Below are 18,976 nucleotides of genomic sequence, written 5' to 3' on the forward strand. Positions count from 1 at the left end.
TGGTAGAGAAATGAACATTCAATACACGAGCAACAGCTCTGGTTGACATTCCTGCTGTCAGCATGCAAATTGCACGCTCCCTCAAATCTTGCGACATCTATGGCATTGTGCTGTGTGATAAAACTGCACCTTTCAGAGTGGCCTTTTATTGTGGACAGTCTAAGGCACACCTGTGCACTAATCATGGTGTCTAATCAGCATCTTGATATGGCACACCTGTGAGGTGGGATGGATTATCTCAGCAAAGGAGAAGTGCTCACTATCACAGATTTAGACTGGTTTGTGAACAATATTTGAGGGAAATGGTGATATTGTGTATGTGGACAAAGGTTTAGATCTTTGAGTTCATCTCATACAAAATGGGAGCAAAACCAAAAGTGTTGCATTTATATTTTTGTTGAGTGTATTTGTAGATAACGTGTTGTGGATCAGCTGTTTTTAGCGAGGAGACACAGAGTGGCACAGAGTTTTAAATAAAAGGGGAAAAAAAAGCTTAAACATGTCTTTGTAAAGCCACAGCTCTGAACGCTTTGAGAGAAAACTGTTTCTCAACTCAGAGCACAGCGGAGGAAAAGCTCGCAGTTCACTGAAAGTGGGTAAAGTGGAGAGTTCAACCAAAGTCTCAACAGGATTCGGTGCCAGCTGCTTGCAAGTGAGCAACAAGAACAATATAAATATTGGTCAGGTATCTTTGTGGCAGATACCGACATTTGTTTTCCTGTGTTTAGTTACACTGAATGTTTCCTTCACCTATGTTCGTCTGAGTGGACGAAAGAAGCAGTTTACTTGCATTTTGTGCCTTGTACAATAACATTAAGTAGCTCATTAGCTTCTGTTCACCAACACAGTGTTTGCATTATACAAGTACATCAATTCATTTTGCATCTTGTTGCGTGAAGCTGTAGCACCATGTTTCAAAAATAAATGGTATTTATTAACTGGTACAACTTATGTTGTTCATCATGACAACTTCTAGTCCAGAATATGCAGTACTTGGATTGTGAAGGAACAGAAACTGACACTACAGCCACATGACATACCTCCCTGAACATGATCCAGCACACAGGTGCCTCAGATCTTTAGAGCCCAGTAAATGGAAAAGAACAAGGGGACACCAATTTGTCACCTGAATGCGGCAGAAAAATAGCTACTTTTGGGAGGTGGGGATGGACTGGTGGCCTGGCTGGAAGGTTGCTAATCAGGAGCTAGAGTAGTACCACACACACACACACACACACACACACACACACACACACACACACACACACACACACACACACACACACACACACACACACACACACACACACACACACACACAGTAAAACTGCCCTGACAAAACCCCACATCAGTATATTCATGAACATACAAATCAGCATGCAGGAAGAAAAGCAAAATATTTTGTAAGAAATAGAGAGGTAGTGGTGATGTAGTGTGTAGGAACATCGTGTTTCAATAAGGAAAAGTTCTGATCTTAAAAAGCTGCAGTTACCAGGGTTCTTGAACAATACACTGTAATGGTACTCACTGATGTCTGATGGCATCCGAGCTTTATTTTAGAGAGAAAAAAAGCAAGCAAATTGTCTCTCATTTATATCTGCAGAGACTCATCTGGTCTGACACAAAGGTAAGTGGAAACCATAAAATTTAATGGCAGCGGGTGTGTGTTCACCTTCCCCAGAGGCATGTTCTCACCAGCAGTAGACAGGAGTTTATTCTAACCATCCTATATGATCATTATGGCAGTAAACTGTCAAAAAAATGTTTTAAGCAGTCTTAATTGGCCTATCAAAGAACACTATCATTACAACGTTGTGTTCCTGAAGAGGTGCAGAGGGAAGAAAACCATGTCAGCAAACACACACTTTGAGAAAATGATGGCAAAATGTTCAAACTGCACAGTGCAAATTTTGTTTAAGCAAATATTGTACTAAGTGACTGTATATCAAAAACCTATACGTTAAAATAAATAAATAAATAAATGCAAAATCACCCACCATGTTCTCCACACGAAGTTCATAAGGCATTGGGTTGTAGACCATTAGCTGCACCTCACAAACATCTCCTTGAACCCACTGGAAATCTATTTTTTTAAAAAGGCACAGATTAAGAAGTCAGGAGTGCTACAATCACTAGAGTTTCATTTAAATGATACAGCAATAGTCAACATTAGTAATCAAAATGCATCATCTGGCTGTAAGGATGAAGCAGCTAAAAACAGAACAGCAGCACATTAACTGTGGGTTAAAAAAATATTAACACTTTGCTCTCTTTTCCCCAAACATGCACAAAGTCTCTCTGTGAGGATGGCATAAGAAAAAAGAACAGATAAAACCTTCTTGTCAATCAGGCGACACTTTCTACATAAATATATGAGTTCTTCATTCTTCCTGCTCAGACTGTACAGGTCAGGGACTTAGCCAGAGAAGAAAGAGGACGGAATGTCCACTTCTGACATTTTTTGGCACTACTACTGCTCATAATAATAACAACAACAACAACAATAATATTTTTAACAACTAAAATGTTTCCTATTACTCTATGTTTGAATACAGTTCTACACTGAGTGGAACTGATGAGTGTTCTTTTAAGATTAAGCTTAAAACTTTCCTTTTTGCTAAAGCTTATAGTTAGGGCTGGATCAGGTGACCCTGAACCATCCCTTAGTTATGCTGCTATAGACTTAGACTGCTGGGGGGTTCCCATGATGCACTGAGTGTTTCTTTCTCTTTTTGCTCTGTATGCACCACTCTGCATTTAATCATTAGTGATTGATCTCTGCTCTCTTCCACAGCATGTCTTTTTCCTGGTTCTCTCCCTCAGCCCCAACCAGCAGAAGACTGCCCCTCCCTGAGCCTGGTTCTGCTGGAGGTTTCTTCCTGTTAAAAGGGAGTTTTTCCTTCCCACTGTCGCCAAGTGCTTGCTCACAGGGGGTCGTTTTGACCGTTGGGGTTTTTACGTAATTATTGTATGGCCTTGCCTTACAATATAAAGCGTCTTGGGGCAACTGTATGTTGTGATTTGGCGCTATATAAATAAAATTGATTTGATTTGATTTGATGTAAGAATATGTTTATTTAATTGAACTTTTCTGCATAACTAAAATGGGATGTGAATATATCTTTAAGTGCTGTCTAAGGCACAACTGCATCTGTTTGGGGTTTTTAGCTATAAACTCAGATGAGCTAGGGTGAGGGAAGCCATAAATATGATAAATATGAAGATGATGACGGCTCTTGGTGTTAGTAATCTTATCAAACAAAGATGCAGGTTGTGATGTCAATTTGGGATAAAGGCAAAGAAAAGGTGAAAATGCGCAAAACAAAATTTTAATAAAACACACATTAAACAGTGAAGCTAAGGTATTAAAAAAAGGTGGGTGACACACTAACACCATACACTAAAATTTCTAATTCTAATTTAAACAAAATTTATATAAGCAGTATTAAGCACATGTACTGATATCATGAAACATACAAAGTATCGAAGGATACGTATTGCATTGAGTTTTGAGAAATTATAGAGAGATAGCTAATGAATCATGTATTCTACTGGCATAATGAATGGTGAATGTTCTGCTGCTCATCTACAGCCTGTGTTCATCAGTTGACCGTAGAGCATGTGTGGTATCCAAAGTGACACATCCACTCAACGGCATTGCAGATATACCCAAGAGATGGGAGAAATACTTTTTTTAATTAACTTTCTGCAAATAGTGTAGAAAACACTGACACCATCTCATGGATTTTCAGGGGGTATTCAGGAATAAGCAGGAATCATTGATGTGCTGAGGAAAAAACTTGGACTTTAACAGCACAATCCTACTCCTCCTTTTATTAATAAAGCAGCACATTGTAAATGGTAACGCGGCATTCATCATTTCTCAGTGAGTGTTGAATACTTTTGTTTCATTGAGAAGCTAATTCAGTGGCAATGCAGACATGCCTGCTTCTATTTTTGAAATGAAATACATTGCAGTCCATTTACAGAAACTATTGCTGGAAATAGGCTTGCAAAAAAAAAAAAAAAAAAAAAGGCCAGAAAATCCAAGCACAGGCCATGGAAGAGGGATTTATGGAAAGCAAACTCCAAGTCATGCACCTTGGGAAATTAAGTCAGTCAAAAGAATAATATCTATAAGGTGAAAGACTACAAAAGCCCAAACAACCTCCAGCCAGACTCTCATCCACACTCTGACAGCCACACAAATGTGTAACAGACCCCCCCAAAAAGCAGACTATTTTTATTTCATCTTGCCTCAATCCCACCTCCACTCACAGTGATAGGGACTACACTACATCCAGAGAGTATTCACAGCGCTTCACATTTTCCACACTTTATGTTACAGCCTTATTCCAAAATGGAGTAAATTCATTTTTTTTCCCCTCAAAATTCTACTCACAACACCCCATACTAACAACATGAAAAGGTTTTTGAAATTTTTGCATATTATTGAAAAATAAACAACTAAGAAATCACATGTACTACATAAGTATTCACAGCCTTTGCTCAATACTTTGTTGATGCATCTTTGGCAGCAATTACAGCCTCAAGTCTGCTTGAATATGATGCCACAAGCTTGGTGCACCTATCTTTGGGCAGTTTGGCCCATTCCTCTTTGCAGCATCCATCAAGTTGAATGGGGAGCATCAGTGCACAGCCATTTCCAGATCTCTCCAGAGATGTTCAATCGGATTCAGGTCTGGGCTCTGGCTGGACCACTCAAGGACATTCACAGAGTTGTCCTGAAGCCACTCCTTTGATATCTTGGCTGTGTGTTTAGGGTCATTGTCCTGCTGAAAGATGAACCGTCGCCCCAGTCTGAGGTCAAGAGCGCTCTGGAGCAGGTTTTCATCCAGGATGTCTCTGTGCATTGGTGCATTCATCTTTCCCTCAATCCTGACTAGTCTCCCAGTTCCTTGTGCTGAAAAACATCCCCACAGCATGATGCTGCCACCACCATGCTTCACTGTAGGGATGGTGCCTGGTTTCCTCCAAACATGACACCAAAGAGTTCAATCTTTGTCTGATCAGACCAAAGAATTTTGTTTCTCCTGGTCTGAGAGTCCTTCAGGTGTCTTTTGTCAAACTCCAGGTGGGCTGCCATGTGCCTTTTACTAAGGAGTGGCTTCCATCTGGCCACTCTATCATACAGGCTTGATTGGTGGATTGCTGCAGAGATGGTTGTCCTTCTGGAAGGTTCTCCTCTCTCCACAGAGGAATGCTGGATCTCTGACAGAGTGACCATCAGGTTCTTGGTCACCTCCCTGACTAAGGTCCTTCTCCCCCGATTGCTCAGTTTAGACGGGTGTCCAGCTCTAGGAAGAGTCCTGGTGGATCTGAACTTCTTCCATTTACAGATGTTGGAGGCCACTGTGCGCATTGGGACCTTCAAAGCAGCAGAAATGTTTCTGTACCTTTCCCCAGATTTGTGCCTCCAGACAATCCTGTCTCTCTCTCCCCATCCCTCTCTCTGTCCCCCCATCCCTCCATCCTGTCCCTCTCCCCATCATTACCCTGGCAGACACCCCCATCACCATAGTGGACACCTTCTGTTTCCTGGGAATCACTCTAACCCAGGACCTCAGGTGGGAGTCCACCATTATTTCTGTTGTCAAGAAGGCCCAGCAGAGGATGTACTTCCTGCGGCAGTTGAAGAAATTCAACCTGCCAGCAAGGATCATGGTGCAGTTTTACACTGCCATCATCGAGTCCATCCTCACCACCTCCATCACCGTATGGTATGCTGGAGCCACCACCAGGGACATACAGAGACTACAGCGCATTATACGCTCTGCCGAGAAAGTGACTGGCTGCAACCTTCCATCTCTTCAGGACCTGTACACCTCCAGGACACTGGGGCGTCCAGGTCGGATCAGAGCCGATCCTTCTCACCCTGGATATAGCCTTTTTGACCTCCTCCCCTCAGGTAGGAGGCTACGGTCCCTTCGGACCAGAACCTCCTGCCATAAGAACAGTTTTTTCCCCTCTGCTGTTAGCCTCATCAACAAGAACCTTTACAACTCTAGATTGTTGCTATCACCATTTATCATCACCATTTATTTATCTTAATTTCCTAATGTTGTGAACTTGTTCACTCATATGACAATAAAACTTTTCTGATTGTCTGATTCTGATTCTCAGAGGTCTACAGACAATTCCTTTGACTTCATGCTTGGTTTGTGCTCTGACTGTCAACTGTGGGACCTTATATGTAGACAGGTGTGTGTCTTTCCAAATCATGTCCAATCAACTGACTTTATCCCAGGTGGACTCCAATCAACCTGTAGAAACATCTCAATGATGAGAGCTCAATTTTGAGCTTCATGACAAAGGCTATGAATACGTGTGATTTTTTTATTTTTTTATTTAATAAGTTAGCAAAAAATATATATATATATATATATATATATATATATATATATATATATATATATATACACACACACACACACACACACACATTACTTTTCACATTATCATTATGGTGTATTGTATGTAAAAATCTGACCAAAAAATAATAATTTCATCCATTTTGAAATAAGGCTGTAACATAAAACGTGGAAAAAGTGAAGTAATGCAAGCACTCTCCGGATGCACAGTATGCAGAGAGGTCTTAAAAGTGCAATAAAATGCCATCATTCGATGAACTGCTGCACATTTAAACACTGCACACTGTTTTCCTAAATGGTAAATTATGTTGCTGAAATACATCTTGCCTGCACTGTTTTATTGCACTGAAGGACGCTTACTGACATTACAATGTACTATAGAGAAATTCTATAAAACTATCAGCAACATTTATCTGCCATACTGAATAACACATCTGGTCATCGGTGCACGACCCAGTGTATGAAAGCAACCACAGAGCAGGAGAGAATTTATTCCAACAGAGGTAAATCCAAGCTCTTGAGATTATGTTGTCATGCGTCACTGCATCCAAAGCACAACTGGGTTCTGGATGGCAACCACCCAGGCACAGCGCCCAATCTATCCACTCATGAATGTAGCCACCTGTCCGCACCAGTCAGGAAATACTTGGGCATCCCCCCCTTTATCCTTTTCCAATTGCTCGGGTCCAAAAAACACTGGACAAAATGTCAAAGCTGATGTTCCCTCGTAATGTAAGTAGTACAATTCAAATTAAATTAAGATGCTGTAGAACTTCGGATGTTGACTTCAAGTATATTCTTAGACATTTTAAGTTAAAATAAATAACTTATATTTGCCCAATTGAGGTTTAAATCTTGATTACTGTGAGTTCTGTCTGATGATCAGGTGTTAGTTTACACATGTCCTTCCTTGGTGATCTACTGCACACGCAGTAAAAAAGTTGAGTGCAAAGTGCATTGAGGGTGGACTAATCCTCATCACTGGTTCTGAGCATGTTCATGGTACAACATGAACTGAATCAGTCAGAGTGTGTGATATCAATCCCTCTGGAGTGCACCAGGTGCATAGCATGCTACACTTAAGAAAGTGGAAATAAGTGAAATATTCCATGGGCTAAGCAGGTTTTTGAAACCACATGAGGTGCACAAACCAGGCTTACAATCCAGCCTCAGTATACCATAGTCTCAGTGGTGGGCACAGATAACCAAAAAATTAACTTTGATAACAGATAATCAGATAACTGAAAAGTTACCTTTGATAAAGCTAAAACGATAAACCACCCAAAAATGTATCGGAAGTTACAGATAACCGATAAATTGCAGTATCGTCTCCGGTACACTTGCAACTACTAACAAGCTGATTTTGAGTTCTAATACCATGATCACTTCTGGAAGCATCAAAAGCGACAACAGACCCAAACAATGAGTCAGCACTTCTGTCTTTGAGCGTCCTGCCCCCTGCTGGAAGCTCCAGTTTACTACATGGCTTCCAGCACAGAAGCAAGCTGAGAGGAGCCACAAAGCCCAGCTCTCTACCCAATCACAATGCTGCTGTCAGGCAAAGGTCTTGGAAAATAAAGCAATGCTGAGTTATGGTTTGGCGTAAATAAAATGAATACTGATAGAATAACTCCATTAATGTCAATTCTGTCATTTGTGCAAAGTTAAGATATAACATATATCTTTTAACGTTGAATAATGCACTAAATCTGAAGTTTTGTAACAAACACAGACAGATGGCATTCTGGGTAAAATGTGCCTCGGCTAACACTGATTAGTTGACTCATTCATTCTATGTAAACCAACACGTTAATGCGAGGTGTGTCGTGTGTTGGTGTTTACAGATAAATTTGCTTTTGTAAAATATGCCATTTTTTATTTGTAAAAAAAAAAAAAAGGCATTTTCAAAAAAAAAAAAGCCAAGTTGTAATTAGATAACCACCTGATATAACAGGTGTCAAACTAAATAGAACAGTGCCATGATCTACTAGTGCCAGTGCGAGTTTTGGCCATTTTTCAGCTGATTTTTCATTCCTGCGAGAATTTTTTGGATCACACTGAGTTTCAGGTTAATTGCTCGTCCTGCATCATTTAGTATACATGGAGTAACGAGCTGCATTTAACATCTCACAACCACCTCCTGACTGGCGATCATATGTTCAGATGAAAATCAAACCTGTTTGATATTCTGGCTGGCCGTCGTGAGGGTATCTCGCTGCTGAAGCGCTACACACGTCCAACCTCTCGCACTGTGCCTGTGCAAACACAGCAGACCTGTCTTGTAATTATTTTTTTTTAAACTTTGATGTCTCCCATCAAGAGTTTTTGTAAATTAAGTTTGAAAAAAAGCTTCTGTTTATGTTTTGCTTCTGGAAACACGAGTCCGACGTGTGGTTTTTGAACGTACAATGTGTGTGAGAACATAAATGGTGTGCTCTGAACTTTTACACCGTGCGGTTCTGTGGTACAGTTTGAGCTGGAACCGAGTAGTTTTAGGCACTATAGTTTAATGCTGTTGTCCGTGGAGCCTGATCAGAGTGTCTCAAATGCATTTCTCATGTCGTGAACATACTGAGATTACCTACACACTATCCTACACATAATGCACCTGGACACAGCATGTCCACAATAAAACCTTAAAAATTAGCGCATTACTTTAAAACTAAAACATATATCTGATATTTTCACTCTATAAAACTTCAGATGTGACATTAATTTAAATAACTTGATTGAAATTAGTTTGGTTAAAATTTGAACCATAAGTTAAAAATGTATGCCTCTGGCTGACTTGGGTGATACTGCCCCCGTATCAGTATGGGGTTAAAATAAATTAGTTTTTTTTTTTTTGTGACCAGTTCCCCTTTGATTGCAGAGGATAGAGCGGTTTCTTCTCGAAGCAGCTCTCCTCTGCTACAAAACATTTAACAGGTAGGTGCTCAACTGATTTTAAATTTTATAAGTGTTTGTAGCTGTTCAGCTTTGTTTACCACGTTAACGGCCTAAAAATTATCAGACAAAAATTTATCGGAAGATAATTAGTCCGATAATGGTTTTCAAAGTTATCTGAAAAGATAATCCGATCATGATAACATTATCTTCGATAATTATCGGTTATCGGAACTGTGCCCACCACTGCATGGTCTATACAAAGATGTATGACAGCCCAACCCAGGGTGGCAGCTACAGCCAGCCCGGGGTCACTGTAGGATTACACACTGGTCAACATTTAAAAATGTGCCAGCCGTATTAAAAAACTAGACCACATTATTGTCTGACGGTAACAATGACAAAAACATAAAGTTTTGACTATCTATCACAAAATGTTATAGAGTTATTTGGTATGAACTGTAAAAATGGTGACCAAGGTCCATTTCTGTTTGTACAGGGGTCTAAAGTTAAAGTTTCTGCCATTCTGGTAAAAAGTGATGCCTGTTTAATGAATAAGGTTGTTAAAACAGAATAATTTGCACCATTTGCCATGCTTAGTTATCACATTACGGGGTAACACGACGGAGAGGGAACTACAGAGGTTTAAGGAATGGTTTGATTCTAACAAATTGTTGCATCACTTTGGTAAAACAAAGTACATCATAATTGGTAATAAGCCCAGGAACGCATGTAGAAATTTACGAATAAGATTGCTGCTGTAAAAAGTCATTGTATTTCTGTTAAAGGTGTAAATATTTGGAATAATTGCCCGGATAATATAAAATCACTTGGTAGTTTGGTTGGTTTCAAAAGGCTCTGTAAAAATGATTTGATTACTTGCTATGGCATGTTAAATTAGGTTTACTGATTCTGTTGTGACGTGATTGGTTGTGTTCTGATTTTGTTGTGCACTGCTGCTTGCATGTTTGTGTTTTCTTGTAATTCAAATTCATGGATCAATGTATACTTCGTGATTTTGGTTATATGTAGGCATTTACAAGCTTGTGTTTCTGCCTACACCCTTTCGGGCACATGGGTGCATTGTTGGACTATTTTATTATTTCTCTCTTTTGTTGCAAGTTTTTGTTGTTCTGGACCCGTGTGTGCTGAATAAAATTCATTCATTCATTCATTCATTAATATATATGAACAAAAGCTGCGTTGACAGCCTGAAGGTATGCCATATGCCAGATGACATGCCCCCTCTCTACCTTTTTTTGTAACTCTATACAGTTTTATGGTGCAGACCAAATTTGAACTCAATCAGTTTTAGAGGCCCCCCAGAGTGACACATTTTCCTCTCCCGCCACTGGCAAGGCAATGATACCCTAACGGGAGAAGACTCTGGTGCCATTATTTTTTTTTACAGGTACATGTGATGCTTCTAATAGCAAAAAGTGGTGGTTGATTGGTCACCCAGAGGAGAACATTACTGGAAGTTGTCTTCTCTTTTTGCTTGTTTGGGAAAATTGTTACTTTTTGGGGGACCCCTAAACAATGTCTGATTACAACAACATTTGTCACAGATCTTTTATTTTATTAATGGAACAAGAACAACATGTGGCTCAAAAGATTTTGTAACATTTTACATTCTGAACAGGTATATATATATATATATATAAAATTATTATATATATTTTAAGACAGGCAGGATGTAATTAGAGAACTAAGGTGGAAAATCCCTGTTTAAAGCAGTGTATAGATCCTTTTCTTATACAACCCCTGGCAGTAATTATGGAATCACCGGCCTCGGAGGATGTTCATTCAGTTGTTTAATTTTGTAGAAAAAAGCAGATCACAGACATGACACAACACTAAAGTCATTTCAAATGGCAACTTTCTGGCTTTAAGAAACACTTTAAGAAATCAAGAAAAAAAATTGTGCCAGTCAGTAACGGTTACTTTTTTAGACCAAGCAGAGGGAAAAAAATATGGACTCACTCAATTATAAGGAATAAATTATGGAATCACCCTGTAAATTTTCATCCCCAAAACTAACACCTGCATCAAATCAGATCTGCTCGTTAGTCTGCATCTAAAACTGACTGGACTGATATGAATCATGGCTCCAACACGAGAGATGTCAATTGAAACAAAGAAGAGGATTATCAAACTCTTAAAAGAGGGTAAATCATCACGCAATGTTGCAAAAGATGTTGGTTGTTCACAGTCAGCTGTGTCTAAACTCTGGACCAAATACAAACAACATGGGAAGGTTGTTAAAGGCAACATACTGGTAGACCAAGGAAGACATCAAAGCGTCAAGACAGAAACTTAAAGCACAACAAAACAAATGAGGAACGAATGGGAGGAAACTGGAGTCAACGTCTGTGACCGAACTGTAAGAAACCGCCTAAAGGAAATGGGATTTACATACAGAAAAACTAAACGAAAGCCATCATTAACACCTAAACAGAAAAAAACAAGGTTACAATGGGCTAAGAAAAGCAATCATGGACTGTGGATGACTGGATGAAAGTCATATTCAGTGATGAATCTCGATCTGCATTGGGCAAGGTGATGATGCTGGAACTTTGTTTGGTGCCGTTCCAATGAGATTTATAAAGATGACTGCCTGAAGAGAACATGTAAATTTCCACAGTCATTGATGATATGGGGCTGCATGTCAGGTAAAGGCACTGGGGAGATGGCTGTCATTACATCATCAATAAATGCACAAGTTTACGTGATATTTTGGACACTTTCTTATCCCGTCAATTGAAAGGATGTTTGGGGATGATGAAATCATTTTTCAAGATGATAATGCTCTGCCATAGAGCAAAAACTGTGAAAACATTCCTTGCAAAAAGACACATAGGGTCAATGTCATGGCCTGCAAATAGTCCGGATCTAATCCAATTGAAAATCTTTGGTGGAAGTTGAAGAAAATTGTCCATGACAAGGCTCCAACCTGCAAAGCTATCTGGCAACAGCAATCAGAGAAAGTTGGAGCCAGATTGATGAAGAGTACTGTTTGTCACTCATTAAGTCCATGCCCTCAGAGACTGCAAGCTGTTATAAAAGCCAGAGGTGGTGCAACAAAATACTGTGTTGGAGCGTTCTTTTGTTTTCATGATTCCATAATTTTTTCCTCAGAATTGAGTGATTCCATATTTTTTTCCCTCTGCTTGGTCTAAAAAAGTAACCGTGTTGGGAAAGTGTAGTGACACAGACCCACAACAGAGGGCGCAAATGAACGGTCAATAGATGAGCCAAAATAACAATTTAATGTTGTGAATGTGCACAACGAACATACAGACAATCTCAGAATATCACAACAGTCAATACACAAAGGTGACGTGTGGGCAGGCTCGAGGATAGAAGACGTCTGTCCTGAGGAGAGCCGAACCACACGATTTCCGCCGCCCCAGAACCTGGTGAATACTGGAGCCGCCAAGTCCCGAATTCCCAGGTGATCACCGTCCCGACTGTCGGATCTGGTACTGCTGGCGAAGAACAAAGACAGTCAAGTGTGGTGTGTGTACACCCAGTAACAATAACAGTGGGAATGCCACCTCCACCTCACACTCAGCACGTTGCAGCGGTCTCAGCTGAAAAGGAGCGCCGTATTGCACAGCCTCCTCAAAAACGACTGGTTCTCCTGCAAACACTCACAATAAACAGATTTACAAAAGGCTGAGGATATTACCTCCAATGAAGTATGATATCTCGGCAACGAGGTGGAGATGACGTCTGATCTTTATGGAGTGAGATGATGTTGAGTAGATGGGTGACAGCTGTCAAGAGGTAATGAGCGACAGCTGTCACCCCAGGCTGTGTCCATGGCGGCAGCGCCCTCTCGTGCCTGAAGCCCGCACTTCAGGCAGAGGCGCCCACTGGTGGTGGGCCAGCAGTACCTCCTCTTCTGGCGGCCCACACACAACAGGACCCCCCCCTCAACGGGCGCCTCCTGGAGCCCGACCCGGCTTGTTGGGGTGTCGACGGTAGAAGTCGGCCAGGAGGGCCGGATCCAGGATGAAGCTCCTCTTCACCCAGGAGCGTTCTTCGGGTCCATACCCCTCCCAGTCCACCAAGTACTGGTAACCCCCGACCCATCCGACGGACGTCCAGGAGCCGGCGCACCGTCCAAGCCGGCCCCCCATCGATGATCCGAGCAGGAGGGGGCGCCGTTCCGGGAGCACAGAGGGGTGAGGTGTGATGAGGTTTGATACGTGACACGTGGAAAACCGGATGGATCCGCAGTGAAGCCGGGAGTTGGAGCTTCACTGCGGCAGGACTGAGGACTTTGAGGATTTTGAAGGGGCCAATGTACCTGTCCTGAAGTTTCGGGGAGTCCACCTGGAGGGGGAGTCCTTCGTGGAAAGCCACACCTCCTGCCCGGGCTGGTAAGCAGGGGCCGGGGATTGCCGGCGGTCTGCATGGTCTTCGCCCTCGTCCGGGCCTTCAACAAGGCAGAACGGGCGTAGCGCCACACCCGACGGCACTTCCCGCAGGTGGGCCTGGACCGAGGGCACACCGACCTCTCCCTCCACCACGGGAAACAACGGGGGCTGATACCCCAAACACACCTCAAATGGGGAGAGGCCGGTGGCCGAAGATACCTGGCTGTTATGCGAATACTCGATCCAGGACAGATGGTTACTCCAGGCCGTCGGGTGCGCGGATGTGACGCAGCGGAGGGTCTGTTCCAGTTCCTGGTTGACCCGCTCTGCCTGTCCGTTCGTCTGTGGATGGTACCCGGACGAGAGGCTCACGGTGGCCCCCAGTTCCCTGCAGAAGCTCCTCAAGACGTGTGAGGAGAACTGGGGACCACGATCTGAGACGATGTCGGAGGGTATCCCATGCAGACGGACAACGTGGTGGACCAGGAGGTCTGCTGTCTCCTGGGCTGTTGGGAGCTTCAGGAGGGCCACGAAGTGGGCCGCCTTGGAGAAACGGTCCACTATCGTGAAGATGGTGGTGTTGCCCTGGGACGGCGGGAGGCCCGTGACGAAATCCAGGCCGATGTGGGACCAGGGGCGATGAGGCACCGGCAGCAGCTGGAGGAGTCCTTGGGCCTTCGTGTGTACTGCCTTGCCCCTGGCACAGGTGGTGCAGGCCTGGATATATTCCCGGACGTCTGCCTCCATAGACGCCCACCAGAAGCGCTGCCGGACAACTGCCACGGTCCTTCGCACCCCTGGATGACAGGAGAGCTTGGAACCGTGACAGAAGTCCAAGACTGCAGCTCTGGCCTCTGGTGGGACGTACAGACGGTTCTTTGGACCTGTTCTTGGGTCCGGGCTCCGTGCCAGGGCCTCCCGGACGGTCTTCTCCACGTCCCAGGTGAGGGTGGCCACGATAGTGGACTCAGGCAGGATGGGCTCCGGTGGATCCGACAGTGCAGTTTTGACCTCCTCTTTGTGTACCCGGGACAAGGCATCCGACCTCTGGTTCTTGGTCCCGGGGCGATAGGTGATCCGGAAGTCAAAACGCCCGAAGAACAGTGACCAGCGGGCTTGCCTGGGGTTCAGCCGCTTGGCGGTCCTGATATACTCCAGGTTCCGATGGTCAGTGAAAACCGTGAACGGCACAGGACGCTCCCTCCAACAGGTGTCTCCACTCCTCAAGAGCCTCTTTCACCGCAAGGAGTTCTCGATTGCCGACGTCATAGTTCCGTTCAGCCGGGGTCAACCTGCGTGAAAAGTAGGCACACGGGTGAAGAACCTTATCGGTCTCTCCGCTCTGGGAAAGCACGGCTCCTATCCCTGAGTCAGAGGCGTCCACTTCAAGCATGAACTGGCGGCTAGGGTCGGGCTGCACCAAAACTGGCGCAGTAGAGAACCGTCGTTTCAACTCCTTGAACGCGGCTTCGCACCGATCCGACCAGGTGAAGGGGACTTTTGGAGAGGTCAGGGCTGTCAGGGGGCTAACTACCTGACTGTAGCCCTTAACGAACCTCCTATAGAAATTAGCGAAACCGAGGAACTGTTGCAGCTTCCTACGGCTTGTTGGTTGGGGCCAATCTCTCACCGCCGCAACCTTGGCCGGATCAGGGGCGACGGAGTTGGAGGAGATTATAAACCCCAGGAAGGACAAAGACGTGCGGTGAAACTCGCACTTCTCGCCCTTCACAAACAGTCGGTTCTCTAACAACCGCTGCAGGATCTGACGTACATGCTGGACATGGGTCTCAGGATATGAGAAAAGATGAGAATATCGTCCAGATATACGAGACGAATCGGTGCAGGAAGTCCCGCAAGACGTCGTTAACCAAGGCTTGGAACGTCGCGGGGGCGTTGGGTGAGGCCGAACGGCATGACCAGGTACTCAAAGTGACCTAACGGGGTGTTAAATGCCGTCTTCCATTCGTCTCCCTTCCGGATCCGAACCAGGTGATACGCATTTCTAAGATCCAGGTAGTAAAAGATTTTGGCTCCATGCAGGGGGGTGAACACGGAATCTAACAATGGCAACGGGTATCGGTTGCGAACCGTAATCTCATTCAGCCCCTGTAATCAATGCATGGACGGAGTCCGCCATCTTTCTTGCCCACAAAAAAGAAACCTGCCCCCATCGGGGAGGGGGAGTTCCGGATCAGCCCGGCAGCTAATGAGTCCCGGATGTAGGTCTCCATTGATTCGCTGCTCAGGTCGTGAGAGGTTGTACAGCCGGCTGGACGGGAACTCAGCGCCTGGAACCAATCAATGGCACAATCGTACGGACGGTGCGGGGGAAAGGGTGAGTGCCAGATCCTTGCTGAGACGTCAGCAAGATCGTGGTACTCAACCGGCACTGCCGTCAGATTGGGAGGGACTTTGACCTCCTCCTTAGCCTGTGAACCGGGAGGAACCGAGGATCCTAAACACCCCCGATGGCAGGTTTCGCTCCACTGAACCACCACCCCAGACGGCCAATCATCCGGGATTGTGCTTCAACATCCATGGATGCCCAAAATCACGCGGGAGGTAGAAGGAGTTACAAAAAACTCAATCTCCTCCCGATGGTTTCCAGACACCACCAGAGTTACTGGTTGTGTCTTGTGTGTGAGTAAGGGAGGAGGGTGCCATCTAGTGCCCGCACCTGCAATGGCGAAGGAAGCGCCACCAGAGGGAGCCCTACCTCCCTTGCCCATCTGCTGTCTAGCAGATTCCCTTCTGACCCCGTGTCCACCAGTGCTCGGGCTTGAAGGTTAAATCCCCGCTCAGGATTGTGACTGGGAGTCGTGTGGCAATTTGTGGTTGTCTTACTTGAATGTTTTGACCCCCCCTTAGCCCAGTCTCTAAGGGCGAGTGTTGTCGTTTTGGCCGTTTGGGGCAGTTTCTCTGTGTGTGCTCAGTTGTGCTGCAGAGAAAACACTCTCCACGGATCAGCCTCCCCATTTTGGCCCTGTGCATTTCCCTAACAACGTCAGCAGGGGGAGCTGTTGCCCCACAAAGCGCTGCGGCTGTGGGAGCGTGGGGAGGGCAGCCCCTTTTCGAACCCGGAAGGGAGAGGGGCGGCGCGTATCCTGGTCACGTCCTTCGCCTCGCTCCCGGCGGCGTTCCTCCAACCGATGGTCTAACCGTATAACGAGATCGATAAGCCCATCTAAATCCCGCGGTTCCTCCTTAGCTACCAGCTGCTCCTTCAGAACCAACGACAGTCCGTTTATGAAGGCGGCGCGGAGCGCAACGTATTCCAGCCGGACCTCGCAGCCGCGATGCGGAAGTTGACTGCATAAGCGGCTGGGCTCTCGCGTCCCCTGTCTCATTGACAGCAGCACTGTTGAAGCGGTCTCTCCTCTGTTAGGGTGATCAAAACTGTTCTGAACTCCCCCACAAACCCAGTGTATGCTGATAACAACCGTGAGTTCTGTTCCCAGAGCGCCGTAGCCCAGGCGCGTACTTTACCCCGAAGCAGAGCAATCACATAAGCTATTTTACTAGCATCTGACGCGTACATGACGGGACGTTGTGCGGAAGACGAGCGAACACTGCATATAGAAAGTCCGCGCACGTCTCCACACAACCTCCGTACGGCTCAGGAGGGCTTATGTATGCTTCAGGGGGATGGTGGGAGGGTTGTTGAACCACCACTGGAACATTTATATCCTGCACAGGGTCGCAGGAGGACAAGCTGCAGCAGCGCCCTGAGCGCTCGCCGCCACCTGCGCGGAGAGAGCCTCACCCTGCGGTTCAGGAGGATGTTTTTGCTCAGTCCATTTGATCCAACCGAGCCGTAAAGGCGGTGAGAATGTGCTGCAGCTCACCAATCACATCTCCTGCAGACGCCTGCGCTCCTGCTCTCCCATTGGTCGTTCAACAGCCGGGTGACGCCCCTTGGAGTCCATGACGCTGGCCGAGATATCCTGTTGGGAAAGTGTAGTGACACGGACCCACAACAGGGGGCGCAAATGAACGGTCAATAGATGAGCCAAAATAACAATTTAATGTTGTGAATGTGCACAACGAACATACAGACAATCTCAGAATATCACAACAGTCAATACACAAAGGTGACGTGTGGGCAGGCTCGAGGACAGAAGACGTCTGTCCTGAGGAGAGTCGGAACCACACGATTTCCGCCGCCCCAGAACCTGGTGAATACTGGAGCCGCCAAGTCCGAATTCCCAGTGATCACCGTCCCCGACTGTCGGATCTGGTACTGCTGGCGAAGAACAAAGACAGTCAAGTGTGGGTGTGTGTACACCCAGTAACAATAACGGTGGGAATGCCACCTCCACCTCACACTCAGCGCGTTGCAGCGGTCTCAGCTGAAAAGGAGCGCCGTCTTGCACAGCCTCCTCAAAAACGACTGGTTCTCCTGCAAACACTCACAATAAACAGATTTACAAAAGGCTGAGGATATTACCTCCAATGAAGTATGATATCTCGGCAACGAGGTGGAGATGACGTCTGGTCTTTATGGAGTGAGATGATGTTGAGCAGATGGGTGACAGCTGTCAAGAGGTAATGAGCGACAGCTGTCACCCCCGGCTGTGTCCATGGCGGCAGCGCCCTCTCGTGCCTGAAGCCCGCACTTCAGGCAGAAAGCCCACTGGTGGTGGGCCAGCAGTACCTCCTCTTCTGGCAGCCCACACACAACAAACCGTTACTGACTGCCACAATTTTTTTTCTTGATTTCTATAGTGTTTCTTAAAGCCAGAAAGTTGCCATTTGAAATGACTTTAGTTTTAGGTCATGTCTGTGATCTGCTTTTTTTCTACAAAATTAAATAACGAACGAACACCTCCAAGGCCGGTGAGTCGATAATTTTTGCCAGGGGTTGTAGTAGACTATATATGAAAGGTAAATGGACAATTCATAGAACACACACCAACACAACACACACACATATATATTATATCTATTCTTTTAAGAAATATAGCATTCCTTGAGATTTTTTGGATATGACTACAATGAGAATAAACTCAGAATTTCATCTTTGCAGCCAGTGTTTCATTTCAAATACACTGAGAACATGAACAAAAAAAAGAGGTACTGCGGTCCACAACACAGACCAGACCACAATACCTAATTTCCCTGAGGATTCCTCCGAGTTAAATTCACCCTCTTAGATGATCATAACCACTGTAAGAGAACATCACTCACATCAGGGGGAGAGGACGGCGGCAAACAACAGACTTCCCAAAACAGTCTCACAGCTGTACAGAGAATATAAACCTCAGTGGACACCGCTGTACTTTATGGTCGCGTATCAATCTGCATGACAAC

The 18,976-nt window shown here is 45.0% G+C and overlaps 1 protein-coding gene across 1 annotated transcript in view; it reads right to left on the bottom strand.

Annotated features, from left to right (window-relative positions):
- trappc9 (trafficking protein particle complex 9) overlaps nt 1-18,976 on the bottom strand; it is a 417,688-nt gene that overhangs the window by 341,156 nt on the left and 57,556 nt on the right. Inside the window, 1 exon segment of the mRNA XM_034160137.1 lies at nt 1,998-2,083. Within this exon segment, the coding sequence (XP_034016028.1) occupies nt 1,998-2,083 (86 nt within the window).

The sequence above is a fragment of the Thalassophryne amazonica genome, chromosome 20 (genome assembly GCF_902500255.1).
Source record: "Thalassophryne amazonica chromosome 20, fThaAma1.1, whole genome shotgun sequence".
NCBI classification, from domain to species: domain Eukaryota; kingdom Metazoa; phylum Chordata; class Actinopteri; order Batrachoidiformes; family Batrachoididae; genus Thalassophryne; species Thalassophryne amazonica.